The sequence below is a fragment of the Athene cunicularia genome (genome assembly GCF_003259725.1).
Source record: "Athene cunicularia isolate RWA chromosome Z unlocalized genomic scaffold, athCun1 chrZ_part2, whole genome shotgun sequence".
In the NCBI taxonomy this organism is placed as follows: Eukaryota; Metazoa; Chordata; class Aves; order Strigiformes; family Strigidae; genus Athene; species Athene cunicularia.
This window is the reverse complement of record NW_020799143.1, coordinates 16921046-16943393: the sequence shown is the minus strand read 5'-3', so window position 1 is coordinate 16943393 and position 22348 is coordinate 16921046. Positions and strand designations below refer to the sequence as shown.

The 22348-nt window shown below is 38.6% G+C and overlaps 1 protein-coding gene across 3 annotated transcripts in view; it reads right to left on the bottom strand.

Moving 5' to 3' along the window:
• PRUNE2 (prune homolog 2) overlaps positions 1 to 22337 on the bottom strand; it is a 155404-nt gene extending 133067 nt beyond the window's left edge. For all 3 annotated transcript variants that reach the window (XM_026866146.1, XM_026866145.1, XM_026866147.1), the window contains exon 1: positions 22227 to 22337. In XM_026866146.1, coding sequence (XP_026721947.1) covers positions 22227 to 22262 — 36 coding nt within the window. In that variant the 5' untranslated portion in view covers positions 22263 to 22337. The remainder of the gene's footprint in view (positions 1 to 22226) is intronic.
• Between the last annotated feature and the right edge of the window lie 11 nt (positions 22338 to 22348).

Sequence of the window (22348 nt, the reverse complement as noted above, 5' to 3'; positions counted from 1 at the left end):
GGTGGAAAAACTCGCTGTGAAGGTGCGCCATGTGGATGCCCATGTACCCAAGAGTCGGGCCACTGATGAGCATCGACACAACCAGCAGGCAGACCAAGCTGCTAAGATCAGAGTGGCTCAGGTGGACTTGGACTGGCAGCGCAAAGGTGAACTGTTCATAGCCCGGTGGGCCCAGGTGACCTTGGGCCACCAAGGTAGAGATGCAACATACAGGTGGGCTCGAGATCGAGGGGTGGACCTCACTATTGACACCATTGCAGAGATCATCCACGGATGTGAGACGTGTGCTGCAATCAAACATGCCAAGCAGGTGAAGCCCCAGCGAAATGGAGAGCGATGGCTGAAATATAGATATGGAGAGGCCTGGCAGATCGACTACATGACATTGCCACAGACCCACCAAGCTAAGTGCCACGTGCTCACAATGGTAGAAGGTAACCACTGGAAGGCTGGAAACCTACCCAGAGCCCCACGCCACTGCCCGGTACACCATCTTGGGCCTTGAAAGACACTGCACCTCAGAGAGAACTGAGTCAGACAACGGGACCCACTTCCAAAACAACCTCATAAATGCTTGGGCAGAAGAAGATAGCATTGAGTGGGTCTACCACATCCCCTACCTCGTACCAGCCTCTGGGAAGATCGAGCGCTACAATGGACTGTTAAAAACCACATTGAAAGCACTGGGAGGTGGCACCTTCAAAGACTGGGACATGCATCTAGCAAAGGCCACCTGCCTAGTCAACACAAGAGGATCTGCCAGCCGAGCTGGCCCGGCTCAGTCGAAACCTCCACGTGCTGTAGATGGGGATAAAGTCCCTGTGGTGCGCATGAGGGATGTGCTGGGAAAAATAGTCTGGTTTAGTCCTGCACCAGGCAAAGGTAAAGGCAAACCCATCCACGGGATTGCTTTTGCCCAAGGACCTGGGTGCACCTGGTGGGTGATGCAGGACAGTGGAGAGGTCCAATGTGTACCACAGGGGGACTTGATTCTGGGTGAGAACATGCCGTGAATTATGCTGTGCCTGTGTAAATTGTTATTTTGTTATTGTTAACTGCTAAATGGCAGCTGAACATGATGCAGATGGTATAGAATAAAGGGGTGAATTACGTCCTGGTTCAGCTAGGATAGGGTTAAGTTTCTCCCAAAGAGGAGGAAGGGATCTCCAGCTGGGTTATTCTACCATGCTGAGGTCAGGTCCGGAGCAGCAGCGCAGGAAGCTTTCCTTTGTGGCTTTGGTTTTGGGAAGCACGCGCTGTGAGCTGGCTGTGTTCACTGCAGTATTTCTCTGTATATCTTTTGTCTTGTTTACTGTTATTACTGTTTATTGTTGTTATTATTGCTATCATTGTTGTTCAGATTGCATATTACACTGTTGTATTAAATTTCTCCTTGTTTCAACCCCAGGGTTTGTGCCCTACTCGGTCCGAGGGTGGGGGAGGGACAATGGCAACGTGGTCTCCGGTCCCAGCAGGGCCTAAACCAGCACCAGTAATAAAATGACTCCCTGAGCACTTCCTGGAGCAGTCTGAAACCACCTTAGTTGATTTGTCTCAGGAAGAAAGCCTATTCAGTTGCTCTCCACCATGACCCTCCCCTCTAGCACAATCAAAAAGGCATAACTCAACACCTATGTCAATACTGTTTAACTCAGACCTTCACACACATTGAGATGACTGAGATCTTCTCAGTCTATCATGTTCTTTCTTGGACTGGCCATCTTCTGCCAAAAGAATCAGTCCCAAAAAGGTAGTTCTGATATCTCCAAAGTCAGACACATGAGATTTAGGGGCTGATCCTGCATTCCATTTCAGTGGCTAACGCTAGTGCATTTCTTCATAAGGCAATACTCTTCGACATACCAAATATTTTTACTTTTCTGCATTCCACGTTCCTATGCACATTCCTCTTGTGATGGCAAGCAGCCTCCAAAGACCTTTCCAAATTGCTCTTAGTTGACAAAGTATGTTTCAGCATAAACATTATCCAAAACCTTTTCTGAATCAGACTTCCCCATCTATCCTTGAAGCATTAAGTCATTCAAACATATTTCCTTGTTACCATTTGGCTCACTGCAGATTTTTCCTGTGTTTTAAGCACACTATTGACTGCATTAAATAACCTCATAATCACATTTAAAGGCTTAGTGATCTAGTGCCATCAATGTACTAAAATATACGATAACAAATGCAGTCAGCATTTTCCATACCATATGCTTGTAAATGTTATTCTGCAGGGAACCAATTAAAACTATGGAAAATTTGGAACACAGGCATATGGAACAAAACAAAGCAACTTATCTTGTCACCATGGTGCTTGCTCAGTACATCGATTAGGGAATGGTGATATTATAGGACAAACAAATGCCACTTTAATTAAAGTGTGCTGAAAGGCAATATACAGTAGCAATCTAAAACATTCATTTTTCTGTGCTGATGCTAGTTTTCCTTCTAATGAGGTAGAAATGGTAAAATACACTCCTGTAAAAACAAAAAAAAATCACAAATATTCCTGTTTAAAAAAATGCAACACTAACCCTAATTTATTGAAAAATTTCATTTTTTTAACATTCAATAAAAAAAGGGTAAAAATCTGAAACAGTGTTTAGGTTTCAGGGGAAACATTTAAAATACTGCTAAGGATATAACATTTTTCAGGGAAAATATAAGTTTGAGCAGGGACTTAACTCCTTTCCACAAAAACGTAGTGCATCAGAGAAAATAGTGAATCTAATCCTTGTATTTGTCCACTGCAACTGAAAATGGAAAAATAGTAAAAACTGGAAGAAATATCAATGACTTTGAAAAATATCCTCCAGAAGAAGGAAAAAGTTATCACAAGGTGGAATCATGATTACCTGCTATACCTGGAGCAAGCTGGGAAAGATCTACAGGAGGGTATATGTTCAAATCTACATTTCCTATTCCTTCTTGCACTAAATTTTAGTACTGCAATAGTTAGTCACAGAGAGCATGCAGGACAGTGCCCATTACAAAGATTCCCAAAAAAAGTAAGAACCTAGAGATTAAATACTTTTGGTAAGACTCCTGTCTTATTGGTCTTTTATAGTGCCAATCACACCTTGAACTGACATACAGATGATTGCAAACAGTATTTATGGTGATGATTATTATTGCTCCTCTGAATCACAGCTCCATTTCACGTTATTCTGTTTTGACAGAGAACATATGTGTACCTGAGCCATTCTTTAAATTTAACATACTGAGTCAACTGACACAGGAAAAAAAAAAAGAACAAATCATGTTAATTCTACTTGCTATCACAGTAATGTTCCAGCACAGTCAAGATCTGTCAAGCACCACAGAACAATAAACACATCTTTCTCATATAGAGCTACAGCCAGATTGTCACTGTAGTTAACCAAAAAAAATCTCACCTTGAACAGAGGTGAGAGTTTCTGTAATGATAAATAGCCTATTGATTGCACAGACAGACTTCATCTGGCACAGTAGTTCAATTTCAACCCATAAAAAGATATGTTATAGAGAGAAGACCTACAGAAATAGCGTATACAGAATTTAAAATTATCTTCATGGTGAGCATATCAACTACTGCTTTACAAGTATGGAAAATAATTGACAAATAATTTAAAGTGTAATTACAAAGTAACTTGAAGCACTGTTTATATTATAAAGCTATAAAACAATTTATTTAAAGATATGTTATGCTATTCATTGCTGTTAAAAAATCTGGTAAGCATTAACAGAATATGAGAACAAGGAACACACCTAGAAGAAGGGGGTTTTGTTTAAGGTTTGGCTCAAGTTCAACCATTTTGCTTAAGGATTTCACAATGTATTATTTCAAATTTTATTAAGCAGGAGGAAACAGTAGATATAAATTGAAAAAATCATGTATGAAGAGACACTAATGACTGATTAAGTAAGACACCCTCTCCAATGATTGTCCTGCTGAATCCTCCCAGTTAACACCAAAACGGGCAATTCATCATCCCTGGCAAATCTGCTGCCCTAGCTAATCAAAAAGACAGCAAATATTTTGGAGAAAAATACGGTAATGACGAACAAAATAAATTACATTAATATTTCAACTTTACTTATCAATTGACAGACCAACAATATCTTCTGGTTTTATATTTAACACACAATGATGTATTTTTAATCTATGGACAACACCGATAGTTCTGTCCTCTCCCACACAGAGATTTGCTTGATTTTCCTCAACAGTCAAGCTCTTGGTTCTCAACTGAAGAGCATACTGTTAGGAATAGCAGCATCCATTGACTTGCATGTCTGCTGTAGATCAAAGGGTCCAAAGGTAAGGAGAGAGACCTAGGCTAGCAAAGAACAAACTGCCTCCTCTCAGGCTAAAACCTTACTTCCACCAAATCAGGGAGCTCTAAACTCACTTACAAGTGATTCTGAAGGTAAAAAAATGCAAGAACACAACACCCCTCCTAGGTCACTTCTTGCACAGGCAGAAGTCCTTAAACCTCTGGGAGTGGGCGGAAAAAAATGCCAATCAACCAACAACCAAAGCAAGACAAAATATCTGATGCACAAGACTGATCGCAGCAGCCAGATCCACACCTGCCTAACGCTAAAGTCTAAGAACACTGGTAGAGCCTTTAGTATTTGCTTGTAACTAAACCCTACCTCAGTGGCCAGCAACACAATATACTCCATCAGAAAGACAATTCCTGTGTTTCCTTCTATGAGAACGCTGCAGCACAGGAACTAAAATTCCTCTGTATTTGCAAGGTGTTCAAGGTGTTAAAAAGAGGGATCTATCACCCTTGGAAATACTGACAAGCATCCAGTTCAACACTTGTCAGAACAGGAACAGTGGTAACTTTAGAAATTGGTGATGATTTCATGGATTTGCAGTGTAAGGTCACTCTCTGTTCTGACATTTCTTGAGCTTATTATTTCTGCTTAATGAATTGCATAAATCTCAGCAAGTCAGAGGACCATTACACAGCATTTTATGTAATATAAGCATTCTGCACTGAAAGAAGAAGAGAAATAATTATGTGTAGCTTGCTTTCCCTTATATGGAACATGTGCTGGCCTTGTATTGCTCTTGAAAGATATCTGTTCAACATTAATGGAATTAGGAAAGTCTGTTAAAAATAAATATGGCATAATTATTTTCTTTCTTTTACCAGCTAAGTAGAACAATATTTTTTCTCAGTATCAGTCGGAGAGGATAAGGTATAATGGCAACATATGTATATGCGGTTGTATTTGAACATTTTAATCTGTCTCTAAATGGAGTTCATATGTATAAATGCCAATAATTACTTGCCATTCCTGAATAAAAAAGCACATCAGGTCCTAAAAGAACACACTGACTTAAGATTTTTGAGATATTCCACTACACGATTTTTCAAACAGATTTGTAAACTGTTTAAATTTATACAACGACCAATCTGCAGAGGCTTTATGATTTGAGTCATCTATTACAGGCACAGCAATGCATGAGAAGCAAATTTTGAGAATTAGGTCTACTTTTAAAAATAGACTGTTGTGGCTATCAGAGAAGGTTTATGTCCACTTGCTGAAGTCACATGAATACTGCACCCCCATGATTTTAAAACCAGCCTTACGAATACACTGTAATGATTTCCATCAATTTGGGAAACCAGGATGCAAATAATTATGGTAGGTAGTGTCACAGTTGGCATCCAAATAAAAAGTTTAATTTGTATTTAAATTTTTTCTTTAAAAAACATATATAAGATATACAGATAGCAACATACAAATGCGTTTTCAGAAAAGCATGACATAAAATACCTGTTTTGTTATAAAGGTATATTGTGAAGTATTTGAGCTGTACAACGTGTTTAAGGTAACATTAGCAATAAAAACTGCAGTTTTTGCTCTGCTGACATTCACTCTGTGAAATCAATTACTGTGATACAAAGTTATGACTGTATCTAACAAGAGGAAACTCAAAATGCCATCTAAAAATGCACAACACTGGCAAAGTCTGTAACACAGCTAAATTAAATTTACACCTAACTGCTTCTCAAGAATGGAATTTTCTTTTCAGAAACACTTCAGAAAAAAAAACAACCCAACATTCAGAGAATGTAGAAAATATTTAAATGACAAAATCTCTTAATTAACTTGTAACTCCTCAGAAAAAAATTACAATCAGATTTGGAAGTCTGAATACTTTGCAAATAGTAGAACACAAAAGACGTATCATCACTGTCTAAGCACTTCCTTCACCTGTCATGGCTAAATGATACCACTAATATGGCAGTACCCAAATGTTAAACTAGTAGATACTCAGCATAAACATTCTGAAACACAAAGAGGGGAAAAAAGAGAAAAAGGCAAGACACTTCAGAAATTCTGTCCAAAGCAAACATAGCAATATGATATCGTTTCCATGGACAAAAGCGGCGTTTTTAACAAATGTTACGTAAATGCAACTGATTCTCCAAATACCACAGATCTGACATTAAGAACAATTACAGCTCAAATGTAACCTCGGATTAAAGCTGCAGAAAGAGTACATGAAGATTAGCATTTTTCTGGGACAGTATGTTACTCCTATTTCCTCCAAAATATGTTTGGTCTTGCCAGAGTGCTGAGCTGTGCTACTGCTACTTACTCGATTTGCCATTACTGACCTCAGTAAAGATACTTTCCCCTTCCTTCAAACTTTACTGTACAATTTAGCCAAGTTCCCACCTCCAAATTACCAAAAGTATTGACAACTTTTCACTTCTAAATGTCTTTCACTATTTTTAAAATATTCCTACCTTTTATGTTTTGAGGATTTAGAGATTTCTGTGAAGAAAATAAACTAAATTTAGAGTCTGTGATGGGTTGAGGTTACTGTAACCTTCATGGAGGACAGTTTTATTTTACCATCAAAAGGTAAGACTCCTAAATTACAGATACAGAAGTGCCCATAGGTATGAACTTTGGATACTTTACATGTTGAGTGTTCTGTGTGTGTGTACATATTCATGATGGCTGTGTTCAGTACTGCAAAGTATCTGCATATCCTCCTATTCAATAACCTGGAATATAAGAGAACTACTGCTTAGGAATTAATGATCCACATGGAAGTTGTGTATAAACAGAAAGGGATCCTGTTTCCCATCCCCTCCTCAAAGACTGTATGATCAGTCCTTTGCATGTTTGCTCCAGCTCTCCTCACTACCAGCACTGCAGATCCAGAACTAATTACACCCAACTCCATTTCCACCCTTCTACTGGTTTCCTGTGACAGCAGCTATGCAGGTCTGAGGACAGGAACAGACTACCATTAGCTAAAAACAACTGCACTGATGTTCTGTGTCTTCCTTCTCCCCACTGACAGCAAGACTGATTCAATGATTTAGCACTAATCTCTGTAATTAAAGAGTAGACGATAAAGAGCTAAAATCATATGTGTTGATTCTTTCCTCCAGGAAAAGACACACTTACAAGAGAAGTGTTTTAAGAGATAAAGACTAGATAGTTTAATAGTAGGTGCTAGATGATAGACCACCCTGTCAAAAATAGAAACAACACTGTGGCTCATCATGGCCTTCTTCAGAACAAATAGAAAAACCTTTCTTCTCACGGACAGTTCAGCAGCAGAAGCTACGAGCACCTAAGAGGAGAGGGAGGGGAAAATTCCTCTGTGACAGAAAACACCCCACTATTTCCAACTAACATTTGGTTCCCCTGATTTACACTGCTCTCTGGCCTCCCAGTACAACTATCAAATCTATATAGGTGTTTTTATAAGGACTTGCCAGGAAAAAGACCTAGTTACTAAATCTCAGTGGGTTTGAGCTATTTTAAACTTTACGCATGTTGATTTATGTTAATTAAATGCCCTCAGAAACATTTGCAATTATGTAAAGCTGGGCCCCTGAAATTAATATTTTTCTAACAATAGTAACTAAAAAATTGCAAACAGAGAATGTAAGCATAGGGAAACGAGGAAGTTTTCAAATTCAAGTCAAGTTTTCAAGTTTACTTAGATTCCTGACAAAACCAGGAACCAAATGGGACACTTCTGTATTCAGTAAATAATATCTCTCATATTATCACTCTAATTCCCACTTTTCTCTTTTTACTTTGGGGTGGGTTTTTTTGTTGTTTTGTTTTTTTCTGTGTGCGCGATTTTCAGTCCTTGGCCTTGACCCTGTCTCACTCCCCAATCATTTCAAATAAAGTTCCATGATTTCCAGCAAGCTATTCCTAACTTAAAAGTATCAGACATAATCTGGTTCAAAATAGTACTCAGTGTTAATGCACAGGGAGAGATGGGGCTTGCAGGTATCATTCTATAAATAAACAGAAAGTAGAAAAAAAAAAAAAAGCAAAAAAATTCCTTTGTCCTGCCTATTATCTACTCTTACACACTTTTGGTTATTTCTCTTATTACTGCAGTGTTTTTTAACTCTCAGTGCACACAATATGCTCTTCTGTCTATCACCTATCAATCTAATTCACATCAAATTATCACAAAAATGGGTTACTTTCTGAACATTCAGAAATGTGTTAAGGGGTCCTCAAAAACAATACAATAGCTTGTTACTCTTCAAAAAAAAATGCGTATTTTAATTATAAAGCATGCCATTCCTTAGCTTCTCTGGACTGTCATAGATGAATGGCCTATTGTGCAGGCTAAACCTCTATAACTTGAAGATAAATTATCTTTCAGCTGTAGCTGTGTAGTGTCAGTGACATCCAGTCACCTATTCTGTTTATTGCAGCTGCGGATTCTGATGGGATCTCTGGAGGATGGAGCTTAGTCTCTTCTGTTAAAAATGACAGTCAATTGATTTGAAATGCTTTCTCAAGACCTCTGATGCTCTGAATGTATCTGTTAATGACATACTTATTAATATACAGCCTTGAAAATACACATAAGAGCGTGTCAAATTATGAATACGTGGAAGAACAGATCTGGTTTAGATTTTGTAGAAAAGCTTCCAAAAATTTGTTTACCATATTTCCTTTAGTTTCAAAGGAAAAATTAAAAGCTCTTCATATTTCATAGAATCACACAAGATCACAAGTTTGAAGGGACCCATAAGGATCATAAGGTCCAATTTCCTGTTCCTCACAGGACTCCCTAAAACTAAACCATATGACTAAGAGCATTGTCCAGACATTCCTTGAACTCTGACAGGCTTGGTGCTGTGATCCCTTCCCTGGGGAACCTGTTCCAGTGACTGACCACACTAAATGAAGAGCCTTCTCTTAATGTTCAATCTGAACTTCCCCTGAAGAACCTTCTCCTAATGTTCAATCTGAACATCCCTTGACACAGTTGCATTCCACTTCCTTGTGTCCTGTTGCTGGCCACCAGAGAGAGAGAAGGACCTCCTCCTCTGCTGCCTAACCTTGAGGAAGTTGTAGACTGTGATGAGGTCACTCTTCTCCAAACTGAGCAAGTCAAGTGACATCAGCTGCTCCTTGGATTACTTGTCTTTGAGGCCTTTAAATTCTTCCATCAAATTAAAATGAAAATAGAGCATTAAGAGTACTTCATTCTTTGAAGAGTTTTTGTCAGAAAGGCAAGAGCTATAGCATACTATAGGGGCATAAGGAAACTCTAGTTTCCCTTTCTTTAGAGGTATAAATTTACCTAAGAGGACACTATTTCTAATACCTATGAAAGACACCAACCAGACCAGCCTAATTCAGTAAGGCCTCCATCCCTGTCACCTCAGGAATTTTCCTGCACATCTCAACAATTCCGAAGAGCCTCCTTAGAGATGAGTGGGAAATACAACACACTGCACCCCCCTGCATCACCAGAGCTTAACACCGGTTATTCTTGTTGGAAGATGCACTACAGCATGCATACAACTGCACGTACATGCATGCACATGCACAAAACACAGACAACATGGTTGGGTTTAGGCATTTAAGGCAGAGAACTCTGCCCAAAGGCTCCCTAGGCTATTAACCCACTTGCAGAGAGAGAAGGTTTGAGTTTCCCTCTGTGCATGCGAGTTACAAGACAGTGTGAGCACATGAGCAAGTGAACTAGATGAAAGTGTATTTTAATAATACGGGCTAATTAAAAACTGGTAAGGCTGGGATGTCAGATTAGACAACCACATTCAATGTTTACACCTTCCTTCCAGTTTCCTCTGTCTTGGCTTCTTTTCTTTTACTAACATATATGCTCTCTACCTAAAGGATCTATATAGTCACTCTGGAAACTGGAAGGAAGGTGTCACTCTGAAAACGTTAAAATTCAAACCTATACTTTAAAGCAAATCCCACGTTCTCACAATGCAATAAATCTGCAACAGACATTTTCATGTGTCAGAGAGATTTTCTTACCTTACAGTGCCTGGACTGCAGTCTATTACATCGCTTTTTAAGCTTTCAAATTGGACAGAACACGTCAGATTACTACTCCAGCTGCAACTTTTCCTGTTATGCCACAGGGCTGCTGCCTCAGCTCAAAACAGTGCTGTGAAATACTGCTGAGTTTCTCCTGTTTTCTGCCATAAACCTAGCATTTCTTAATCAGAATTTCTTGTCTCTTGATTACCCATAATCTTAATTTGTATAAGCACTTCTGACTTATGGAAACAAAGAGTAGATACTGCTCGTACAGGCTGATGTTAATTCAATATCAGTAATTATTATCTGGTTGGGAAAGAAGCATCTAGATTTTAATCACTACGTAATATGGTAACTAACTAGGTTGCTTTTTCTACAACATCATCAAACAGAACTAATCTAAGCTCTGAAAAATGGAAATGTGCTAAGAACGAAAATTAATATCTAACTAGCTTAAAAGGTAAGTGATTAAGCACTCATTTAACAATGGAGGATATATGTAATTAAGCAGGGCTAGAAAGATTTAGAATGTCATTTCACATCTTGGTTAGCACCCTTATTTTCCAGTGCAGCAAAATGCAAAGAGAAATAAAACCTCAGAGGTAGTCTGGATGAACTGTCTGGTTCTCTAGTGTGTTGTAAGATAGAACAGAAAATGGCAGTTCATAAACAATCATATGTCAGAAGGCTAATTTATCCTAAACATTGTAAAACACCCAAAAGAACCGATCTGTGTCTCATTGTTTGGCACAGAAGGAAAAGACAAAGTGCAATATTACAAGCACTGGTAAGAACTGCAAAGTACTTAACCTACAGCATGCTGAAACTGTTGAAATTTACTGAGACACCTATACTAGTTTCACATATACATTTGGTATGTATGCCCTCATACCTAAAAGCCACATGGCAGTATCTTGGCTCTGACTGTAGAATATCCTACTGGAAGGAAAGGAGAGAGAGCAGAGAGAAAAAAGGAAAAACAAAAAAGAAATTAAATATATAAATAAAGATCTCATTCCTTTCCCCTCTTTGGACGCTACAAAGTTGAGGAGAAAAGGAAGCAAAAAAATAAGTTCACCTAATTATTGCTGTCTGCATTAAAAGACAGCATTTTTATATTTTGTGTTGCATTTTAGCACACTGAAACCAGTCTCTTCTGTTTTTCTCAGTGTAAGCATAAACTAATGTTACCAGAACTGGCATTGCTCTGTATTTTCACCACTGTAACAGAGAGAAGAACTTGAACTCCCAACCTATATTAAAAAGTTGCAAGGTATTTGATAGCAAGAAAATTCTCAAATATATTCTACAAGATGGTTAGAGGAAAAAAAATAGAAATCTTGGAAGTTTTCTCAAGCAATGGTTTCTGCCACCATAGACAATTTGGCAAACAGACACATTAAAATTATTTTATATGGGGACAGATATGGAAAACAGAAATGGCATATAAACTGTTTCCATAACAAGTGAGCCATATACTTTAACATGCTCTATTTCCAAGAAACAAGACCTCAGTATTTTCAGTCAAGCAGACTTCATAGTCTTCATACTTAAATTTAACTGAAAATATTTGTGTAAACCAGTTCATTTTCTCTATCAACTGTAACTTGTGTTTTATTTAAAATCTGTAAATAAATTATCTTGTCAGACCATGAGATTGTAACCGGCCCAATTCTCACACAGTATGGGATTTTAAGCAGTTTAAGTTAATGGCTGTTTAGATTTGGTTTAGTTGCTTGTTTCTTTAAATGAAGGCTCAGCACTCTGCTATTGACACAGGCTCATACCAAGAACTGCAAAACAGGTCAACCAGAAGACTTCAGACCCAGCCTTAGAAATCCCTCTTCCACCGTGCAAAAGCTGCCAGTTGAAAACTGGGCAATGATTTTGAGAGGTGAACAAACAGCTGCTAAGATTAGACCTTAACTCATTTTCCCATGTGACCTATACCAGGATATGAGTCCATGTCTCTGGAGATGAAAGACTAGAACTCCAATCTGAACCACTCTCTCATCCCTGGAATGAATGCTTTAATGCAAAGTTATGCCACCCTTCCAAAGAATAAATGAACTGCCTTTGCTAACTCTTCCTAAGACTGCCAATGCTGAAGTTCTAGCGTGCAACAAATTCTCAAGGAAGAGAAAAAATTCCACACCGTAGCATGGAACTCTTTTTACATGAGTTTATGTAGCTAGCCTCTCAGAATATGCAGAAAGCAAAGAATTGTACAAAGCCATCCCACACCTCTTCCTATCATATAGAAAACAACTTTTATGTAAAAAATAGTCAAGATGTATCATTTTAAGCTGGCTGCAGCAACTGCACAATTTATCTATCTTTAGCTTATACAGTTGCAGCATATCACAAAGAGAAAAAGCACACCATTTCCCTTAGGGTGGCAGAGAGAAAGTATTTAATCTCTTACCACAGACTATGCCTTAGTGATACAATTCAGCCTATTAACCCCTCACAAACTGAACCATTAATTTTGAAGAAAAATAATATTGAGGTAAACTTGAATTACAGTAAAATGTGAAAAAATTACCACAGCTACTAAATCAAGTTAAAGGACAGCTAAATCCATCTTTGCAAAATGGGAAATTGTTTTCTGCACTAAAGTTAATTTCAACCGAATGAGTAATTTCCATTTTTATGCTTGCTGAATTAAAAGACCAAAACCTCAATGCAACACACAAACAAATCCAAAAACAGAGAGAGGCCATAAGTGGAACACTGGTATTAAATTTATATCTGGTCTTTTAACTTGATAAGGCTATCGACTTCAAACATGTATAAAATACATACGGGAACCTGGCAGGCTAAGCTATCCAAGACTTCGTAATGACCTAAACCTCTTAAACGCACAATAAACGGATACATCACATAAAGCCACTTGCTCTTCTGAGTAGTGTGAACGCTCAGGACACAATCTAGAACAGATTTATTTGTAAGAAAACTAAGCATAAATGAAACTTCTATGGACTGCATACATGCATTGTCAAAAAACAGTAGTATACTTTTCCAGCAAGTTAACCTATCACCACACTCCATCTGACTCAGCTGTAATCCAGCCAGGACTGCAAATGACTTTGAGTGTTAAAACCTTTGTTAAGGAAAAGAAAGGTTGCTGAATCAGTCAACTCATCACTTGCCAACTGTCTATATTTAGGAGAGACTGTCCCTCCAAGTGTTTAAAAGTTTACCATTGTCACTGCTTCACAAAGAGTCAAATGGAGCAATCCTGCTTCTCATTAAAAAAAAAAAAAAAAAAAAAAGAGCAAAAAAAAAAAAAAAGAGCGCAAAATCAAAAGAAAAATCCCTTTCTTTCCTCCTATCCCACTGACTACAGAACAGCATACAAGGTTCACCAAACAGAATATGCTTCTGTCAGCACACCAGCCAGACTGTCTGTCTCCGTTTACTTATAAAAGCATGGCAGTATCTGAAAAAACAATTCAGAGGTTTCTTCTTCCCTACCAACTCAACTTTGCTCTGGATTTTTTAATCACTATTGTACAAGAGCAAGAAAGTATTTATTAAGTACAACAATTGTTATGCTCTGTATCACAATGTAGCAGAATAAGATTAACCATCAGGAAAAAGGTCACTTCAGCATGATGATCTCAATTAAAGGCTGATTCAGAGGCTAACTTGGTTAGCGTCAGGCACTGGACACAGACCCACTTCCACACAGTACACTAAACCAGAATCAAAACTGTATCAATTATGAAAAGACATAAACACAATTATTGCTATTAAAATACAGCAAATCAGAATTTCCTAAATAGTACAAAACAGGTAAATCATGTCAGGTATACTGCAAAATCTCACTGGCTCTAGACAGAAGTTGACACAAGGAGGCTTCAATTAATAAATTGAATCTAGAGGGGAATGTACAAAAGCAGGTTATGACTGCACAAGATGGAACTGGGCCACTGGGTTAGTTCCATTAGGTCCATTAGATACAGTAAACAAGGAAAGAGAACTATCTGGCATCATCCAAACGTCATCATCATCATCGTTTTCTGAATTGTTCCTAACCTTTTCACTGTCTGTCCTCTGTCCTTACTGTACTGCAATCTATTCGTATCTCATTAGAACAAATGATACCATGCCAGTTGTTAAGAACCTGTCTTAACCGTGGCTGGCACCAGGCTCTCTTCTTAGGAGAGATAGAATATAACAGGAATGTTATCAAGTCATTTAAACTCTGAGCCTGTTCTCCCTCAGGACTCCAGGCTGACAAATGGTGCTGCTCCAGTTCTGCCCCTTTCACACTAAAATCCCACACCTTGTTTCTACCTTCCAGGCATAATTTCACCATACACTCCAACTCAGCATGGCTAAAACGGACCTTTTACTGTACCTCTCACTCACAGGGACATATATAACAGATATACAGAGATTAACAAAACTATTCTGCTCATCACTCCAGCCCATAATCTTGTCATCATGTTCAGTTTACACACACACATCCTGCCTCTTGCAGTCCCAAAGGGTTGGGTTTTTTTCCTCATCAACCTCGCCTATCTACCCTTAGAGCTAACACTCTGGTTATCATTACCGGGTGGTTTAATAACATAAATGTTACTTGGCTTCAGCAGAGGTAATCTAGCATCTACCAGAAAGAACCATGCCACAGAAAGCCTGCCCCTAGTCTGTGGCTCCAACTCTGCCATATTGTCGCTGTCCCTACAGGCCTTTTCCCAGGATCTCCATGCTTCAACACATTAAACGGAATCCCTGAACTACATTTTTAAACCTTTTCAAACCTTTCTCTGCTTCATCCATCATCTCCTATTCAATAATGAAATGTTAACTTTTATCTCCAGTCAGTCAATGGCAGAGGAGTGGACAGTAATCAGATCTTCTCAATTCCTCCTGTGTTGGCCTGTGATTCAAAGATATCCTTCCAAACCTCCTCATCTTCCTTTCTCTAACTCTTAGTCAAAGCTGCCCTTTACAAAAATGCTAACAAATAGGTTAGGATACATAAACGTTATCACACTTACCTATGACCACCCTACTATTACTTTGGATTCATCTGTTTCCTCCTAGATGTTTTCCAACTCACTGTATGGACTCTTTAAGACAGGAATTAAACAGATTTTTATAAAGTATTTGCACAGCATCTAGCACAACACGATCCTGGTCAATATCATGGTACCACACCTAAATAATAGTATGGGTAGTAAATTGATGTATACTGCACTGAAATGCCTTTGGGATTTATTTCTGTGTAGAACAATGAACAAAGTATATCAGCTATGCATGCACCGATTCAACATCCAAAAAGGTATGCAGGATAGAATTTGGCTTAATTTTGACTAATCCAATGTACTTCGCCTCCTCCAATGGAAAATTCACCAAGATGTGCTTTATTCTACTGTTTCCACTCTTTTTTTTTTTGTGAAACAGGAGAAAATATCACAGTACAAGATGAAAGGCAAGGTATGGAGGCTATCATTTCCATCCTCCAAAACCAAGAAAATCCACAGGGGGAAAGCATTTTTAATTCTCTGTTTCAGCTATGTGTTTGTAGACTGTATTGCTTTAGTAGAACTGTAAAAGGCCATTAAATCACCCAATATATTTTATCAAAGTAGATTTACATGTGTTCATCCAATTCAGGTTTTATCTTGGTTTGCATTTACAGAGGGGCTTCCCCTCCTTCCTCTAGGAGAATGCTCTCCTAGCTAAAAGACCTAATTTTCAGTAAATATTCTCTTGTTATTAAGCCTCTGCTGACTGTTCTGCAATTTCTTATTTATAATTATGTACATTAATGAATTATTCCTTCTTTGCATTGCTTTTAGTATCCCATAGATCCAGACTGCTCTCATGCCTTAGCTCAGCAGTAACTGAATAAAGTTCTAAGTTTAGCTGATTTTTATTTCCTTGGAAGTCAATTCTGTAAATAATTTTGTTATGATTCTCTGAATTCTTCCTCCAGTTAAGAAGTATTTTTGTTATATGGTACCCAAAACAGAAGGAAGCATTCCACTTGAAATTGCATAATGGTGAAAAAGAGACAGGATAAGTCTATAGGACATAACCGTCCCCAATAAAGATGTGTATGTATAAACATACAAAGGTCTATTACTGCCTTACTACGGCATATGAACACTGTATCCCCAAACTGCATTTTTTTTAACACTTATCCTACGAACACATCTTACTTGCATTACAGTGACAATCCCACATCCATCTTCCTATTTTCATGCTCTCAGATTTTTCTCCTTATATTGAATGTATATTTGGAATTACTCTTCAATAGAATTTCACAAAATGTTTTTCTTTCACTTATCTCTAAGTCCTTTAATATTTCTGTATCTGCTCCGTGTAGTTCACGCTATTATTTGTTTAGATATTTATCTCAGAATTACATTAGCTCCATGTTTACTTTTTTTCCACATTATCAGTGAACCCTGACTCTTAAGTTCCTGCTGAAGAGTACATAGTTTCTTCTGACTGCTTTAAGGAACAAAAGGTTAATTAGCTGTAAGACTCTGATTCTGCAACATTTTTAGGTGTATACACAACTTATACATGTGAGTTTTACAGCTGAAGTCAATATCATTACTCATACTCTTAATTTTGCACATACTGTAAATGCCCTGCTAAATGGAGTCAAGTCTCCTGTGTGCTGCTGGATTAGTGCAAAGACGATACATGAGAGGGTGAGGCTTGATTCCTTGTCTTAATGCTTGAAAGCTTTTTTAACCCTCCGCTTGGATAAATTCAGCAGTTTCTGTGAAAGTAACTTCTGCTTCACTCCTGTAATGGCTTTCACTTCCCATAAAGCCACCACTTTATTCCAGCTAAATCAAATGTTATTTTCAAAGTAACCACCACCTATCATAGAAAACAAAACTCCAAATTGACAAAAAAAAAAGGCAGTATGAATAAACATGTAAGTGACTCAGCTTGTTTTTAAACTGTGGTCACATAAACCTGTTCAAGTCATGCCATCATCACTAATTGTTCTTTGTACTTCTTTGCCTCAGACACAAGCACAACATTAATTTTTCATATATATCAAAGCAATGCCTTGGAAGCCTTTTCCTAACCCCATTCTCAAGGGCATCTCACTGGTCATGAGTATGGCCCTCACTTTGGAAAAAGTCCAGTCACAGACAGTGCAATTTTTCTGGGCACATCTATCTGGGGACACAATTCCCCATTTGCCCAGTGTATTATTCTGTCACGTCTAACACTGATCTAGCATTATAGTCTCTTTTCTTACAGCAGCAAGGAATTAAAAGAACGGGAGTTTTAAGGGGTTTTGGGGGTTTCTCCAAATGCTATTAACTGCTGAAGATGACACAGCATTTAGAAAGATTATTTCCCCAGCTAATCTGATATTCTCTGCAGAGGAAGGACCATCTTTCAATTGCTAGTTTGAAGCAGTTTGCTGCAGTATGTGGATATCTCGGTACCATCTGTGCATTAAGCCCTCTCTGGAGCTTATTCTGTCCTCTTTGACTTCCCTGAAGCCAGCATATGAACCATTAGACTCTCCATTAAGCACAGACCTAAGGCCAGGGAAAAAGTACTGGCTGGCAGCCATTGTCTCAGCATCCCTCAGGGGGAATTCTGACAATTTTTTTTTTTAATTGTTACAGCTTCTTTCTTGATAGATTTCCTTGATTTAATGTCTCACAGTCATTTAGCTTCACTGCAAACAGTCTTAAAGCACCTGAAATTATTTGAAAAATACCAAACATAATGATCTCATGTAGCATGCAGTATTTCACATCAGAGAATTACTAATGAAATAATTTCTGAATTTCTACTTCTCTATTTAAATGCCTTTAACATTTTGATAGTCATTCTGATAATCATTGCAAAGTTAAACCACTGAAGCCTTAAACTTCTGATTTCTTTTTCTAATTAAATTATACAAAATTATGTTTTGTCTGATCAGTTATCCTTATCCCACTTAGGCGTTTAGCTGTGCCTGGAAGAGTCTAACCCAGAGAGACACAGACTGAATTGCCACCAAACATATCAATAAAAATATACTGGGGAAGAGACAGCAAGGTGTTGTGTAGTATGACATTTGAATACAGAATCTTTTTAAGTTCTTTGAATAATTCAACCAGCATGCAGAATACAAGCTAGCCAATGTATTGTACTTGGGTCCCCAAACTAAAAGTTTCCTAGAAGCTAGTAAATAAACTAAATCACCAAAGAAAAAGGGGGTATAAATCCTCTCATGGCATAATAAAGAAATAAAAGTTAGGAAACAAAGCACAGGAATACACAATCAGACAGAAGAGTATGTGTTAAGGATTCTCCACAAATATATGTGCTGGCATATGTGCTGTTCTTAACATCCATAAATAACAAATATTGTTCCTTCCAGTTGGACAAGCAGGCAAATAATGAGGTGACAAAAGCTGCAGACAGTACCAGATTATTCAAGAGAGTCAAATCTAAAACTGGTTACAACAGCTGCAGAAAGGACTCTGTCTCACTACATGGAGGGACTGGTTAATAAAACAGTAAATGGAAAAGAGGGCTGAGCAGTGCAGACTAGGGAAAATGTTAGGAAACAAACCCACCTCCATTTTTTAACCCATATTTAGGTAACATACACAGTCAGATGGGCTTTAATTGGGTATTACTAAGCAGAATAAACATCACGCGTTCATTTTAAATGATACTCTGAAAGCATTAGGAAAATGCTTTCTGATAGTAAACCAAAATAGGATAAATAACAAGAATACCAAGAACTCTTAAGAAAACGGAAAAAAAAATGTTGTTATACTACTGTCAAAGTCTTTTAAGCACTCATGCCTTAAATATGGCAGGCAGTTCAGGGCTCCACAACTTTTGAAGGGTTAATAAAATTTTAAAAATCTTCAGACAGCAGCCACAAGGATGAGCAAAGCAACAGAACAATGCTCACGTAAGAAGCTGCATAAGAAAACCTTAGCTTGGGAGTATACGGGAGAAGTGGAGTATGGTAGTACTTAACTAAACACTACAGAAGAAGTGAACAAAAATTTTTACTCATTCAAGGCATAAGAACCATGAAAAACCCAATAAAATTGTCAGGCAGATGGTTTCAAGTGAACAAACAGGGATATTGCCCCACTCACACAGAGCACATGATAAAGTTGTAAAAGTCACTGTCTCAGGTTTTTTGTGGAAGTCAAAGGCAGAACTTGATTCAAAAAACCCCAAAACCTAACCTAAAACGTAGCCAAGTGTATGGAAGATGACTCTAGCTGTGGCTAACATACTAATTCAGATATACATTTTGACCTAAGCTTTCAACACCTGATCAGCAGACCTGTATATTCTGCTGTATACAATCCTCACTTAGCAAAGACAGAATTTAAATTTAGAAGGACCTTTGGTCTCACCTAGCCTCACATATTCTCACATTATTACTAGACTTAGCAAAAACTGGAGAAAAACCTGCAGGACTGAACCATAAATATCAAAAAAAATCAGTACAGCATCTCTAATACTTCACCATGTTTTGCCTTCTAACATTTCCCTCCCTTGGTTTTACACAGATTATACATAACAACTTTAAAAATCAGTACTGAAAATTACTGAGAATGTTCTATAACTACATGACAATTCACAAAAGCAAAATTAATTGTTCTTCAAGAATAATCTAATATAATTTTTTTTATTGATAGCTAATATGCAGAGAGTTTTTCTCTCTAACAATCAATGAAGGTATACAATACAAGAGTCTTAGAAAACAAAAAACGCGGAAGTCCTTTGTGTGGCATACTTGAGGCTAGAATTTGCTCCATGTGGAAGAAACAACCTTGATTAATGTTGTGGCTGAAGCCAAACCCAAATGAATGATGAAGCACTTGCAGTAACAGGTTCTCCTCTAGAGCCTGGAGCAATTGTTCTTCTGGAGCTATTGTTCACTATTAAAGAAAATTTTCCTTTACTCATACTGAGTAGTACTCATGTAATCAGTGCACTGTAATCACTTTAACCTAACAAGATGACCTATGATGTGAAATACTAGCACACCGTAAGACTGGTATCATCAGGCCTCCCAGACACAACTGTTAGGGCTTTAGTGTCTTCCACAGGCATGGCTGCAGTAGCACAGCAACACAGAGCAGCTCATTATTTCTGAGCCATTTACCCAGGCAGGTTTACCTTACATCAGCGGCAAACCAAACATAGCCCTTTCTTTGCACTCAGTTTGGTCAACAGCTACCTTGTATTAGCAGGAAAAGATTCCCCACGAAAGGCTTGTCTAAGCAGGAAGGAAAACACATGATCAGCCTTCTGCACTGAAGAATGAAAATCTTCAATTATTATGGATTACCTTTTTCATACTACTGTGGTACAAAGTAAGTTGGTAAACTGAAGTCAACCTATAAGATTTATAAATCTGTTCTGAACTGAACACGGTGGTGCTCAGATGCTTCTTTACCAGCCATGCTCAGATGATGAGACCATACAACAAAACATGACAGTCAGAAAGACACCACTTCTTGCAATGCTCCTCCTGTAGAGGTGATCTGCTCCAAAACATACTTCTTTCTCCCATGATACGGAAGAGAAGTGTGCATTTCTTTTGAAAACTTTGAAAAAGTTAAATATTAAGGGGGTCACAAACAGATTAGTTTTCTCTTCTCTTTTGTCAGTCCTCTAAAAAATGCCTTAACTCTTTGATTTCCAACATATGCATGACAACAAAAGATGGTATAACAAACCATCCTCTGCAATTCATTACACATAGAGTGATGGCAATTGGAAAAAGAGGATCTTGGTTTTATGATTGCTCACTCTCTAGAGATCTATGACCATATCTATCTATCAACTATATATATATATCAACTATCATAGACCATATCATATCTATATATCAACTATCATAGACCATAGAACAGGTCTATGAAATTAAGAAGGCCCTAAACTTGTCATTATCAACAATGAAATTTACATTTAGTTATATACAGCAACTCTCCAAATGGTGGGGAGGGGACCCTGCAAGTACATAGGTCACAAAAGCACAAAAATACAGGGCAAAACTAGCAACCGTAAGTTTTTTTTTACTAACCCATTATTAGTCCTATAATCGAACATATTTCTTAAAGCTGGAACAGCTAGCAGGAGTGCAGGCTGCCCGTTAAAGGTAACAACTGTAAAACTGAGTTTTACACAGATAATCAACCCCCGTAATTGGAAACAATCTGGCCTAAGTCGATCCCAGCCTACTTTTGCACTGCACATAAAGAAAAAAAAAAAAAAAGCACACACTATTTGGTGCCAGATTATCAGTCACTGTAAACAAATGCACTGCAGTTTCAGCACAGCCCTACCAAGAGAGTCATATGAGACAGGCCCTGTGTATCTCTGTGATTCTTAACACTGTATTAACTACCTATGGCAGACGAGGCACAATTACGGGGCTGGTCCTTGATCATCTCTGCATATCCCTTAGTTATTTTAAGTCTTGCTTATCCAAACTTATCCCCTACTCAGAGGGACATTTGAGCCACAGAACCGTCAGTTTATTAGTGACTCCTGATATAATTTCCCCCCAATTCAACTATGCAACTTGATGCATCTGAAAGTCTCTACAAATGCGCAAATACTCCCCGGATGGCACGCTGCCACCCGCCTGTCCACTGCGGGTGCGTACGCTCGTAAAGCAGAGCATTTGTTCTGCAGTTCAGCAGGACCCAGGGGGCGAGAAGGTGTGCGAAGGATCTGCGCCCCCGAAACACGGCCCAGTCCACGCAGAGGCCACAAGCCCCATCCCCTCCCCGCCGCTCGCCCTGCCGAGCAACGCCGAGGACCAGCGAACTGAAACACTCCGGGAAGTTTCTGGGAGCGCCCGCGGTGATGCGCGCAGGGCCCCGGGGGGAAGCCGGTGACTGCCGTGACCGCCAAGTCGGGAGAAGTTTTGCACCGCCGTGACTCACCAGCTTGGACTGGGCGCGCTGCAGGAACTCCTCCATGGCGCGGCCGGCCGGGTGGGCAGGGCAGAACCCGCCGCGCCGCTCTGCCCGCGGTCGCGCCCGCTCCCCGCGCTGCCTGCATCGGA